The sequence below is a fragment of the Egretta garzetta genome, unplaced genomic scaffold (assembly GCF_000687185.1).
Source record: "Egretta garzetta isolate BGI_Z169 unplaced genomic scaffold, ASM68718v1 scaffold663, whole genome shotgun sequence".
Classification (NCBI taxonomy): Eukaryota; Metazoa; Chordata; class Aves; order Pelecaniformes; family Ardeidae; genus Egretta; species Egretta garzetta.
The window spans coordinates 522,383-536,172 of record NW_009259122.1 but is presented as its reverse complement, the minus strand read 5'-3'; the positions used below and the strand labels follow the sequence as shown (position 1 = coordinate 536,172).

The window sequence follows — 13,790 nt, the reverse complement described above, 5'->3', positions numbered from 1 at the left end:
ATGGACGCGAACGCTGTTGTTTTTATGGGCAAACTGATAGGGAAGTGCTTTGGCAGGTACAGAATTTGCAGCCGCCGGTCTATGGTTAAAATTGCATTGAGATTTTAAGGAGCTAATACGGTTTCCTGATGTTTTGGCATAATAAAACATGATGGGAATGGCAGTTCAACCAGCCACGCTAATCTCTGCTCCGCTGGAAACGTTCAGTGACTGTGACATTTACTAGGCAGAAATATGGAAAAAACAAAGTGAAGAGAAATGCTGTGTGCCTAACATTAAAGCCAGGCAATGTGAAGTTGGGGAGCGGGAAAGAGAAATTTAAGATCCCTGGCAGGGAAATCTTCCCAGTAGTATAGTTCTGCACAGGCTATTTAAACCTGAAATGTAAAATCCCCTGGAACTTACTTTACTCCGGTGCTGTATGCCAGTTAAGCGGGGCGGGAGGGGAAGGAGCTGGAGAGGGAAGGGAAGATGGATGTGGTAAGAGAGAGGAGACAACTGGGGTGGAAAAGCCCCTCTGAACCACAGGCACTGTCTGGGAGCGTCTGGGCTGGGATTCAGCAAAGCGTACAGGCATGCGCTGCAGAGAGTTTTGTGTGAAGTAACTCCTCACCGGTCCCAGGAAACGTTTCCGTGAAGATAGAGGTGAAAACCAGGTGTTTCATTTTTACATAAATATTTCTTCGATGTTTTTGAAAATGAAAACATGAAAATCACAACTAGTATTTGACAAATCTGAAAGTCTCCAGCAGAACGTTTAAAGCCATTTCTAAGGCCACTTCCAACAGAGGCTGTGTCCTGGTAGAGCGGGGCAGCCAAGTGCCTTGCCGGGACTGAGGTGCGAAGCCCAGGGACAGCTTTGCTCCTGTGCCGGTGGGAAGGCTCGCCCGAGTGGCGCGGTGCGTTCCGTAGGGTGCTTGCGGCAGGGGAGGCTGGAGAGCTGATCCTGAAGGATTCGTAAGGGAGCAGGGTTTCCCCCAGGCTGGCTGTGGTAGTGGGGGGGGTGCGCCGGTGTGCGGGGTGCGCCAGGGTAGGTGTGCGGGGTGTGTCAGTGTGTGCTGGCATGCAGGGTGTGCCGGGGTAGGTGCGTGGGGTGTGCTGGTGCGGGGGTGCAGACACAAGCTCCCGAGAGCTGCACAGCGACCCCAGCGCGGTTTGGAACCCTGCGCGCTCCTTGAAGCTAGCAGGCACTCCGACCTCTGGGCCGTTCATGGAATATCGCTGCTCGCATCTCGCAGAGAAGGCTGAGGAAGTTGTGTCTTCATTCCTGAGTGGACTTGGACAAAAGGCAGGATCCTCACTGCAGTAAACAAAAAAAAGCTCTGCTGTCTTCGCTTTCCCCACGCTGCTTTGCACCGGTAAGGATGGAGGCTCGCGGGTCGTTTTCAGGCATTCAGTTAACTCCCAGACATGGCAAAGGCAAACTCCAAACTGTTTGCCTTTGGCTGTCAGTGCATTTCAGGTCAGTCACCGCAGCACAAGCAGTTCAGTGTCTGAAATCATCCAAACCTCATCCGCAGACCCCCCCATTCTAACCATCGTGCCCATCTCGCTGTGTTCTGTAGCTGTACTGAGGCTGGTTGGCTGCTGAAATGTTCATTGGCATAAGTCTGCCTTCCGAAGTGGTAAAATTGGTGCAGTTGGAATTGCTTTGAAAAAATACGTTCGTGGAAACTCTTTCCTGTGCTGTTTGCTTTGTTGAGGGTATTTTTCTTGGCTGTTTTAGAGGAGCAACCTACCTTTTATTTACCCTTCTCCAGCTGCTGCTTTGCTTTGGACATCTTTTACCCTTGGTGCTTATTAACCTCTAATCCTGCCCTGCATTGCATCTGTCTGTTCTCCCAGATCCAGAACCTAAGGAAAGAGAAGTCACCCGTCGCTTTTCCCTAGCCTCCTCCATCAGCACCACAGTTAACGCTTCTGCTGTGACCAAAGGTACCGTCATGCCGCTTGCTTAGCTGCCCTCCTCCCTCCCCGCTGACCGATGCGGTTACTGCCAAATGCCACCCGCCCAGTGAGTACACAGGCTCGGCTTGCACAAGTGCGGGAGGTCCCGGCCGAGGAGCGCCAGGAGCGGTGTCGCAGGCACCCCCGGGGCGGCAGGCACCCCCAAGGCGTTTCGAACCTGCGTCAGGGTGCGCTGCCAGCGTCTGTAGCGACTCTTCTCAAGTTCTCCGTAACAGGCTTCAAAGAGTGGTGCTGGTTGCCATGGAAACTGGATGAATTTTTGGTTGATGTGGGGTTAGGTTTCCAGTTTCTCCCTGGTTTGGATTAACTGAAATTCGATAGAAATTATTTCTTCATTTCCTTAGAGCAGTTTGGGATTTCTGCTTTCAGGAAGGAGAGAATCTCTTCGTTGTGTAGCAGACATCAGGTGGCAAGAAAGCCTGAAATCCAGCCAAAAATGGAGTAGCAGTAGGCATCAGTTTTAAGAAAATTTAGCGTAATCACAGTCTTGATTAGAAATTATGATCGCAAGGAAATTTTCAGACACGTGCAAGGGAGCTAGGTGCCCGGAATGCACTGAGCTCTATGCAGTTCCTGTGGGAACTTAGGGGAGTTGTAGTTTTGAGCTGTAATTATTTTGAGAAAAGGCACTTTTACAAAATTTACTTGAAATTATTGCACTAGTGCCTACATTTAAACTCAGAAGCAACCTGTGTGTTTGGGCAAGCTGGTTATGTTGAGAATCAGTAGGACTGTAGGCATCTATGCCTACCTGTCAGAGTTACCCTGAATTCTGAATATATCGTTCCTGGGATGGAGGGACTGATTTGCAGGTTTAAGATTTGCAGGGCGAATCACAAACCAAAATAGAGAGCAAAATGGCTGAATTGGCTTGTGTAAGAGTCTTTGCTATTTATGCATCAGAAGAGGGTTGCGCAGCACTTGGTGTGGTGCATTCTAGATGGCTGTGACGGACATGGACCGCATCCTGACCCTGCAATGAAGCAACAGGTATCTGAAGCTGCCCGTTTGGAGGGTGTCGTGAGACGATAGCACCGTGGGGTTTATTGGCAGGGGAAGGGTGTGATGTTGCCGCTGCCTGCCATGTTTCTTTGCCAGCCTCTTTAGACCAAACCACCACAGCATCACTACATGGCAGTGATGGGCATAGCACAGGAGAGGTTCGTTCTTACAGCTTTCTGACCTTGGCAACAGCTTCAGAAACCGTGATCGGTTACGAGGTTGTGGGAAGGCTGAATTGTTTCCTAATATTGATTTCCTGAGCTGGGGAACAGACAGAGGCACGTAGGTAGAAAGAGAAGGGGCAACCAAGCGTTGTTCTTTAGTGTGGTTTATGGAAGAGCGCATGTGTGAATTACAGTGAAATTCAAACTTTGTTACAGTTTCATATAAAAAAAGGATCCTGTCTGCCACAAGACCACTGATGGTTTTTTTGAATGCTGAGAAAACTACGTTTGTAATGATTTTTAAAAGCTAGAAAACAAAACCAGTGCTTTTCAATTAAGTGTTTTATTTACAGCATCTTCTTTAAGAAAATACTTCAGTTGGCAAAAGGACCGAAGCCTGAGTCTTGTCTCGGCATTGGCCAAACGCAGGCCTAGCCAGGGGGTCTGGGTCATTTTGCTCAAGGCTACCCCCGCTGCTGAGCACGGGTCCTCAGCTCCGTCACGTCCCCAGCCCTCCGCCCGGGGAGCCGGGAGGCAGGAGGAGCCCCCCACGGGGAGCCGTGGTGGATGCCCCCCGCTTGTGTGGGGCAGGAGTGCTGGCTTTGGGGCCTCTCCCCGCCAGCCTCCTGGGTGGAAAGCGGAGATAGTGAGTCCACCCGCGTTAGTGCCGCGTCCTGGGCAAGCGTGGGAGAAACCTTCTGAGAGACCTGGTTGGCAGCAGATGCATTCACTGTGTCTTCAGGTCTTTTGCGAAACGGAGCCTGTTTCCTATCCACATCTCAGAAGTGTTTGTCTTCACCATTTAAAATTTAGGGGGTGGTCATTTTTTCTGGGCGAAATGGAAACCATTAGGCAGGTAGTGTTTCCAGGTAGCAGGAAAGCAAGTTTCTCCTTTAACAATTTGTACAGCCTTGTGACTCTGCAAACTTCACACAGGTCCCCTTGTTCCTGCAGTTAAAGTCAAGAGACACGAAATAAAGAGTGACCCAACTCCCCTGGGGTTTGAAGGTATGAGTGTTTCCATCCTGCATGAAAATCTGCTTGGCAATCTTTTGATATTATCCACTGAATTCTCATCTCATCACTGCTGGCAGGCGGCGCTGGAGCCCGTTAGGGGTTTGGCGTCAGTTTATCTGTTTAACTGCGACAATCACAGCTCATTACCACCTCGCCTGCCCCCTGCAACCATGTCATACTTACTAACTTTCAGCTAGGGATGGGCCTAAATTAAACCCCCAGTTCTCTGCCTGTTTTGGGAAATAATGCTCTAGACTGGGATCTGGGTCTGGATTTTCTGCCAGGCTTCTCCCTCGCTCCACGGGGTGTGGCGGCAGGGAGCCGAGGCGCTGCTCCTCACCCGTGGTCTGGCCGCTTGCGCCCCTCTCCCCTTGTCAGCGTCTGTGCCTGATGAGAGGAGCAGGAGCCATGTGCATGACGGCTGCGGGGAGGCTGGCGGTGCATTAATCCCCATTTAAGGTGCAGTGTTTCATTTCAACCAAGCAGACTTTCCACCGACTTGTTGCGGCAGATTCATCAATTACTGCTTAATAAACAATACCAAAAAGTTAAACTGGGAAGTTATTCCCCAGCCACTGGAAGATTGCCAGCTTCCATTGCCAGCTCTTCCCTTTACAAGAGGCTTTGCCCAAGCCGGTTGCCTTGTGGGGCGGCAGCGGTCAGACCCCCTTCTTGTGGGACAGGGAGGAGAGAGATGCAAGCTGAGGAATCCGTTCTTAGGATTGTGCTGCTCTGTACGGAACCTTGGTAGAAAGGGAGGGTGGCCAGGCCAGTGATGGACCGGGTGGCACACCGGAGCTATCCCTATGTCACTCCCCGCAGAAGAGGGCGGTTGAACAGAGAGGTTGGAGGGAACAGTTCAGAGGCAGCAGAGGGACCAGGGGTTTGGCCATTTGCAGAATATTTCCTCTTGCCAGTGACACTGGCACTGTTTGGAATCGTCCTGGCACCCAACGCCACAGTTTCCCAAACCGTGGTGTTTACACCTCGCTTTCCTCAATGGCAGACACTTCTGGTCCCAGCACACCACGTGGCTGCAGAGGCCGGGGTGTTCCAAGGTGCAGGCGTTGTCCGTAGGGTAGAGGTGAGCTGGCCCTCGCTGGTTAAGAACACGGTCCTGCCGCACAACACTTCCCACCAGACTGAGAGGGAGTTTAAGTAGGGAACAATAAACTTTGTCGTCCCTTTACCAGAAGATATTTCTGCTGTCGCCAGAGCTCCGGCAGAGTTAACACAAAGGATTTGATTTACTTAGATAAAAACTTCCTCCCCCAAATTGTGTCGCATCCCTCAGGAGTGAGATCATTCATTTTGGGCCGGGAAGGCAACCCTCCCTGGTCCCCGTTCAGTGCTGCATGGGTGGGCGTCAGAATCGTACGGCATCGCCTACGGACTGATGTGAAATGCTGCAAGGAGGGTGTTAGAGTGGTTAAGGACGCCGTGGTGAAATGGAACACTGCACCGACCGCCCAGCAGCTGCTTCCCTGGGCGAACGTCGGCGTTTGGCTGTTCTCTGGCCCGGGCAGACGTACGGTTTTCTGTGGAATGCTGCTGTCTTGTCACCCATTTGTGCTGCTCGTGTGTCTCCTCTCTCATATCTGTCGCACCCCGGGTCGCCTGCTTGTCAGAGCTTGCCGGTCGCAGAGGTGGTTATGGGAGCTCACCTTGTGTGGGCGCCTGGGCGCTCTTGCACCCTGAAGACACCGAGTTGTGCTTCCTGTCGCAGATGCCTTGGAGAACGCCATACTGGCCCAGGCTCAGTGTAATACCGGTTCCGCCGTGCGACCCGTGCCTAGATCTGCTTCACAGACAGGTAAACAAAATTAAAACATTTCTCATCTCAATTTGAGGGTTTATTTATTATTTATGCTAGTATTTACTTTCTTTAACTTAAAGAGATTTTTCTCCTTTAATGAACGTTGTTTCCCGTGAAAGCAATGAAAGAACAAGCGTAGGTCACGAGCAGGTATGGAAGCCACGTCCCAGATCCTGGTTTTCTGTAGGTCAGGCACAGCTGAAAGCAGTTATTCTAATTGGCGTCAGAGAGCTCAGAATTTGATCTCTGCTCCTTTATAGCTTGAATTGAGCACATTTAGGCTATTTCTTAGTGCCTGAAGTTAGAGTAGCAGTTGGTATGGAAGAGGAAGGCTGATGCACATACTTGTAAGGAATCCTTGCTGTTTAGGTTTCTGCCTTGGGTGCTTTCTCCAAATGACAGTGGCAAAAGATGGCTGCACTTTGTCTGGGTGGGAAGGGGAATATTTTGTAGCCCAAGTTGTGAATGTGAGCTAAGATGGCTGCAGCAGTTTGAAGCGATTGAGTATCAACGTGTTCTCGTGCGTTTGGACGGCTGCTGGCATTTTGCTGGCGAGATTGAACTGGCGCAGAGTAGAGGGCCCGGATCCGTACGCGCATGGTCTGTGACTGGGTTTGTCTCTTCAGCCTCACAGCTCCGTTGGCATAGACCTCGGCAGGGCCACTCGCAACCCGGCGAGCGCCACCTCCGAGGCTGGTTCGCACGCTGAGAGCCCGGGTGGCCGTGCCGCCCCTGTAGGACTGTTCCTGGGGACGCTGCCCTGGCGGAAGAGGGTCACGGTCGCCCTCGTAGCTGAGCGGCGGCGGCCGGGGCGGGCGCAGCCCCTGCCGGGAGGGAGGAGAAGGGGCTGCGCCTGCAGCAGGGAGGACGCGCGTGGGGAGGGATTAAATAAATGGGTTAACAAACCTATTTCTGCCAGATCAGATCGCTTTTCTGTTTGCTGCCCGGCTTGGGTTTTGTATTGTGTCGGGCCCGGTTTTGCTGTGGGCTGTGTGTGCTGCGGTGTGCACAGTCCTACCGCGTGAGCATCTGCCTCCGTGCCCCTCCGTGCCTGTTCCAGAGCGCTGCTTTGCCTGCCGAGGGCAATGGCCCACACGCTGTAAAGAACGCGATTCGGCATCTGCTCAGCCCAGGTCCCTGTGAATCGGCTGATGTACAGCCGGCACATGAAGTAGGAAGGCACACGGTGATTTGACCGACTCCGTTCAGCTTGTGTCTGTCAGGGCTGCAGACCCTTGGTAGATGCAAGGTCTGGTTCCTCCTGTCTGACTGTAGTCACCCCTGTCGGAGAGGGGGCAGGCATCACGTGTGGAGGACAGTGCAGGTCGTGATGGCCATCGGTACAGAAGAGGCCGCGTTACTTTTCCATTCGGGGAGCCTCAGGCAGGCAGGTCCTACAAGGCTCCGCCTGAGCGTCCCTCAGGACACGGCCCCTGGGCATGCCTGTGTAGGTAGAGGGACTGGCTGTTGTGCTTGGGCTGGAAGTCTCTCAGTAAGTCCCTTCTACCAGGCTGGGGTGGTTTTGGGTGCAAATCATACAATAAGACTGCTAACAGCAGTCACAGTAATGAGATCTTCTCTACCTACCACCATGGTCTGGTTGCCTTTGCGCCTCGTTGCTTACTCTGTCCCTTCCCTGCACTTCCAGCACACTCCAGGGTGTAGACTTGTAAGTTGCTCGGGTGGTAACGTCGCCTTGGGGTAAGATGGAGATAAGAAGTCAACCAAAATTCAATGGCTTCGGACTTTATAGATAAACATGTGGAGGTAAGCTGGAAACTGAACGAACATGGCTTTCTGAAAATCACATCAGCGGAAGTTGCCATTTGCTACGCTGCTCGCTCCGCAGAAACACTGCTGGTCCTTGCTTTTTGTACCTCCTGAGCCGAAGCGATTCAGCAGTGCCAAACACTCGAGGCATAGCTGGGCACGCACATGGTGGCCGCCCCGTCTGCCCTCGGAATGGCGGCAAGTGCTGCGGGTTTCTAGAGACAGAACAATGGCTGCAACGTAATTTTTATGGCAAAATCGGGGAACAAGCTCTAAAACATGTCCAAGAAATTCAGTAAGTGGAACTGTGGGAAGTGAGCCTGTGACATCTATTTTTAAAAGACTGAGTCTGAAAGAGGCTGATGACTGATAGGTAACTCTTTTTGGTTTATCCCCTTTGAAAAGGTTGGCCCAGCAGGCAGATGCCATCTCTAGACACGTTTGAAGATTTCGAAGCCATCCCCTCCAGCACAGATGAACTCTCCAACTCTTCTGACTTGGAGGAAGAGACCAACCCTAACAATGTAATTCCTGTTTCAAATTATGCTGCCCTTGCCCAGTGCAAGCTCCTCCTCTCTAAAGGTCACAATTTAACCTGCAAAGTTTGGGTTCATACCAGCCTTAAATTCATGGCTGTTTGGGAATACATAAGATGGGAATTTGACCTGGGGTGTTGGGCGATTATTCCAAGACTATTTTGTTGATCAGGTCCATAAGAAGTCACCCTTACTTGTCGGCTGCAGCTTTACCTGTTACAAAAGTGAGGGAAAACTCTGAGCCTTTAAAAAAGTAATTTCAGACTTTCTAAGGTAACTCAACCTGGCGTCACAAGTCCAGTTTCTGTACCAGAATAACAGCTGGCTGGTTAATTCTAAAGCCTGAATGCACAGCACGGTTCTGCCCTAAGTCTGAATAATATTTAACCTGGGCATGATAAAAGGAATAAAAAGCGACCCAATTCCCTACAGGAGAAATCTCTGCCAGCTTGAAATGCCTAATTTGGTATTTCTTAAACTCTCTGTCGCGCTCTGTTCTTTACCCACAGTGACTGCATTTCTGATGCTTTGTTTCATCCATTCTAGGGGACCAATCTTTTTCGGGTAGAAGGCAGCTTTGACAGCTGTTTCCCAGATTCTCTTACGCTCGAGGATGGAGACTTGGTGCAGTTTGTGCGGGAAGGAGAGAATGGTCAATGGTAAGTACAGCAGCGAGACAGAATTTGATAGAACAGCCATAACCTCCTGGAAAAGCTGGAAAATATTCAGAAGAATGTCAAAACCTCTTCAAAATCAATCCAAATCCACTCGCCCCATTGACCACGATGTGAAAGAGGTGGTGGGTGGCACGACCGTACAAGCAGCTTTGGTTAATCCCACCGGGCTGGCTTTCATCCCCCATGATGGTGACGTGGGGCATAAGAGGACAGAGGTTTGCATAAAGGAAACGGAGGGGAAGATTTGGGCTTTTGACACCTTCTAGCCAGACGTACAACTGCCAAAGGCAGCGTCCTCCCATAGGATGCATGGGTAAATGGGTAGTTTGGAGGAGGAAGCTCTGATCTCCTTGAAGCGCCCGTGCAGTCAGACCCTTCCCTCAGCCCTGACACGCAACTGAGATGTGAGCAGGTCCCACAGGGTGAAGGAGGGGGGAAGTGAACTGAAACCATCCACCCTGGATGATTTTACAGCAAGGGGGATGGACAGCATGAAAGGTTCAGTTTCTTCAGCTCTGAATTTGGCCCAGGGCCTCAAACATGGGGAGCTTGTTCTGGGGTACTGTGCCACCATCCGACACTGCTGAAAGGTATCACTGGCTACCTGCAGGACTTCCCTCTGTCTGCTTCCTTAGGTTAGGAAATAGCTGCCCAACGTACACCCCTGAGAAACACAACCCAGGGACTGGGAACGTAAGGGAATCCACTGACTGTTCTCTGAATTTCAGGTTAGTGAAGAAGCTGATCTCTGAGAAAAGCGACTGGGTTCCTTCCAGTATATTGCAGCCAGCAGAGGGGGACAGTAACAACATAATTAAGAACAGCAACGCAGGTAATAGAGGAAACATGTCATTTTTTCTTCCATACTAAAAAAGGGTGTGATAAAAAAGGATGTGATCACGGGTGCATTTCCTATATTGAGGTACTGGGCTGGGGGTCTGTGCTGCAGCCCTGGTGATGCAGCTGAGCTAATCCGGAATTCAGTGCCTTGGGTGGCAGAGCTAGTTAGGCCCAGCACCTTACCTTGGCATGGGTTAATTGCTTTCCCCTTCCTGGGCAGAATCTGAATCTCCCACCAAACCCCCATGGCTACCAGTACCCAGGCTGGCTACTTTGCAGCTAGTCCAAGTGCCCATACGGCAAGGGGTGTTGTAACTGCAGGGTAGCTTCCAGCCGGGCACAGGTCGCGTTCAGATTTGGGTCAGCATCAGGGCTGTGGTTCTGGCCCAGTTTTGAACATGTTCCAAGCTCATGAACCATTACTGCCTTCATCATCTTTCGCTGCCGATCCAAGGGCGGGAGGAAGGCTGCTCCGGCGGGAGCTTGGCCAAGCCGACACTAAGTCGCCCTTCCCTCGGCTCTGGCTCTCACCTAGCAGCCGAACGGGCTGCACTGGGAAAGCTGAATCTCAGCAACTCTGCAGATCAAAGCGTCACAATTTTAGATTAATTTTTGCCCATCCTCAAATATAATTTACCAAAACCGTGTCCTGCTTTTCACCTGGTGACAGAAGAGAGCACAATCTGGCACGGCCATTCCCTGGGGACCTGCAACAGAGCTACCAGCATTTTAATCGGAGCTAGCTACTGGTTTCTTTTAGTTTATTTTTCTTTTTTTGGTCAGTTTGTCAAAGTGGAGAAAACCCTTTCTGAAAGTTAACCAGGGTTCGTTGCTGAGGTTTAAAGGGAGTTTGGTAACTGCTGCTCCTTCACCTCCACAGCCGGTCAGTCCTGTCTTCGCCCTCAGTGCCCCCCTATGGCCCTTGTTTCTTTGGCACTTCTCATGCTTCAGAAGAAAAATAAAGCCCCCCCTCCATTACAGTCAGTTACATACCAAAAGAGCCGCCCTTGCCTTTAGTGAAGGAATTAGGAGAGCAGTAGAACTGCGATTATTTATTTTTTATTTTATTTCGGGCTTTTAGCAATGAACCTCAAGCCCGTAGATGGGAAATCCTTTAGATGTGTTGTGGTGACAAGGCCGTGTCCTCTTTTCAGACATGTACAACGATTCCTGCAGCACAGCCTCAGTGGAGTCGGACACCAAGGAGAGTGAGGTGGCCAAAGGCTTCCCAGCAGAACAGAGGGCTGGCAGCTGAGCAGCAGGACCAGCCTTCCTCAGGACCCCATCCATCTCTGTTTATTTTGGGTGGACACTGGATCAAAGTTGCCTTTCTCACAAGTTCTGAGGTTCGTAATTCACTAAAACTTTATCAGCATGAACAGATGAGAACCGTGCTGTCCGCCTGTCAAGCTGGGGAAAACAAACTTGGAAGGAGCATTGAACATCCAGAAAGCATCAAAAGGCACCTTCAGTATTAGAGGGGAAAAATGCTTCTCGCGTTGATTATCAAACTGTTTCAGAAGACATGGCCTAAATTAGGTCGACAGCAGAGCTGAGGAGTTACTATGCACACACCTTTTGGCAACTTTGCTTGAACACCAAGCTCCTGCGGGGGGACGCGTGCACAGTTACGTGTTCTTGCTCTACCATGGGGTCGCCTGGAGGTTCTTCCATCTGCTTGCCTCTGGCTGTGCCTTCCCTGCCCTCCTTAATTCCAGCTGATACATCACAAATGTGCCCTTTTTGCTGATGGTCGACACCAAAACCATCCCGTTTTAGGGTGGCTGTGGGAAGGAAACTTCCGCCTTGGACCATCAGGGCAGCTTTGCGCAGCAATGACGCGACCACTTTTGCAACGGCACAGCGGACGATGGACATGCTGCGTGGAGCATGCGTTGGGCTGATGCAGATGGCAACCCCTGGCTAGGAGGTGGAGGTGCAGGGTTTAGCAGGGAAGCAAAGACGTGTGACAGCTACTGTGACAAAGAACGTTTTGAACGCTTTTTACAATATCAGTCGTTCCTCTGCCCCCTCTGCAGTCTGTGGTTGCTGGATCACAATCCTTTGCATTTAGTGCTGAGAATTCAATTGAATGCCATTTAATGTCGTATGTTTGAGTAGACTGCATGCTTTCTGTGTGCTGAGCCCTGGAGTAGATACATTTCACCCCCCATTTGGAATATACTTAAGCATTGCAAATAGGCAGTGAGCATTAGATGCTCCGACGAGTGGATAAAGTGTTGTTGTTAAATACTTCTTTCCAGGACATTTGATTAAAGGACTGTACCAAATCTCTGCCACACAAGGGTATAATGTATAATATAAGGTGATGACAGATGTTGTTATTGCTATACAAGCCATTAGCTCACGTAGAGCAGCTCTTAAGGTGTGAGGGCGTTTTGATGGTAATTGGGTCTTGGGTCCCACGGAAGCTGCTAGTACTTTAGTAAAGAGAAGTATTGACTACGGGTTGGAAATGGGCAAAGAGCAGCCTGGCTCAAGAGTGGTTGGCTTTCACTATTAGGGATTTTTTGTTTAACCCTGAGACTGGTGGTGCTCTGCGCAAATAACAAAGGGTGCAAAAGCACTAAAAATGGAGATGAAGCAAAACCAAACCCCACTCTTCAGTATTTAAGCTTCCGAGCAAAATAGCAGAAGTCTGTATCACTTCTGTTACCACCTTTCCAAGGAGCCAGGTGGTTTTCTTTGTGCCTCAGTGGAGGCTGGCATTGCAAATACCTTCGTGTGTGAGTCGGGGTAGCTGTGAAGCAGGTAGGGAGACCCATTCAGGAACAACCCTGGGAGTAGGTAAAGGCGCATTCAGATTTTGTCTGCCTGTGAAGGGTTGTGGGTCAGTGATGAGTTGTACCATGGTGGTTGGTTCCCATGGTTCTTCTGACCCTCAATATCTGAAGTCTGCAATGGCTGGCGTTTTCCGTTCATGACTAAAGAACCTGACAGTTCTGTACCTTTTCAGAAGCTAATTTTGTCCTACCAAGAGTTTGTCTGCTTTGTGCTGGTCATTTACCTTAAAAATGACCCGTGGGCTCTCGGGAGCACCAGCCCTGTTAGTCGCCTGTAGTTTTGAGCACCTTGAGGGAAGAATGTGATTCCCTTCAGTCCCCTAAGGAAATATGCAGTGACGTTCTCTTGTAGTGCAATTATTTTATCCTCTCCCTAAAATGGTTCATGTTGCTTTTGGAATGACTTTCAGAAATGTTTGCACGGCCTGATAACAGTGCTTCTGTGTACCCCTGCCCTAAGCTTGGGACGGGAAAGGGGTAGGGAGCTTTGATTGCACATTAATAAATGTGGTGAGCGTTTGCGCGCGTGTGTGTGTGTGAGAGAGGTGGGGAAGGGTTGCCCTGGGCTTGTGAAACTGCCAAAACTAGGATTTGTGACATTGGGGACAGACGGAAAGATGCGAACCTGCACTTTGGAGTTTCTCTGGAGGGATCTCGGTCTAACGGTGAAATGGCAGTGGGAAGTGCCTGTCGGAACTGAAGGTAGAAGATCAGGTGTTGTCGGTCCATGTCCTACCTCTGCTGCATGCAGGGTGACAGCGTGCTAGTCCTGTACCCCCCGGCACCTCAGTGCCCTCCTGTAAAACAGGAGCTGTTGGAATTCCAATTGTGTCCAATTCCGATGTTAAATTTTAGCATGTATGCAAAAATCAGGGACCCTCAGGGGGGAGAGCAAAGCATTCCACCCGCGACATCCCGCTGTGCCCTCCGTGCGTGTCAGCAGCGGCATCCCGCGGGGCAGTCTGGAGAGGGTTGCTGGAGAAGTGCCTCCTCTCCCCCACCTCACCATCTCATCGTGACAACCGCAGAGGTATGGGCTGAATTATAGCGATTCTCCTCCCTACCTTGCTCTTGTAAACATTTCCCCCAAATCTCATGTTTTAACGTGTTGGACCAAAGTTTGAGTCACTCCCGCACCGCGAATGCCCTGAGGACGGCAAGTGACTCTGCCCCGTGGCTGCGTGCCGCAGTGGCAC

The 13,790-nt window shown here is 50.7% G+C and overlaps 1 protein-coding gene across 1 annotated transcript in view; it reads left to right on the top strand.

The window, feature by feature from the left end:
• LOC104123299 (guanine nucleotide exchange factor DBS) overlaps nucleotides 1-13,773 on the top strand; it is a 148,961-nt gene extending 135,188 nt beyond the window's left edge. Inside the window, exons 28-34 of the mRNA XM_009635536.2 lie at nucleotides 1,846-1,935; nucleotides 4,071-4,142; nucleotides 5,878-5,964; nucleotides 8,143-8,261; nucleotides 8,820-8,932; nucleotides 9,679-9,782; nucleotides 10,945-13,773. Coding sequence (XP_009633831.1) covers nucleotides 1,846-1,935; nucleotides 4,071-4,142; nucleotides 5,878-5,964; nucleotides 8,143-8,261; nucleotides 8,820-8,932; nucleotides 9,679-9,782; nucleotides 10,945-11,045 — 686 coding nt within the window. The 3' untranslated portion in view covers nucleotides 11,046-13,773. The remainder of the gene's footprint in view (nucleotides 1-1,845; nucleotides 1,936-4,070; nucleotides 4,143-5,877; nucleotides 5,965-8,142; nucleotides 8,262-8,819; nucleotides 8,933-9,678; nucleotides 9,783-10,944) is intronic.
• The last annotated feature ends 17 nt before the right edge of the window (nucleotides 13,774-13,790 follow it).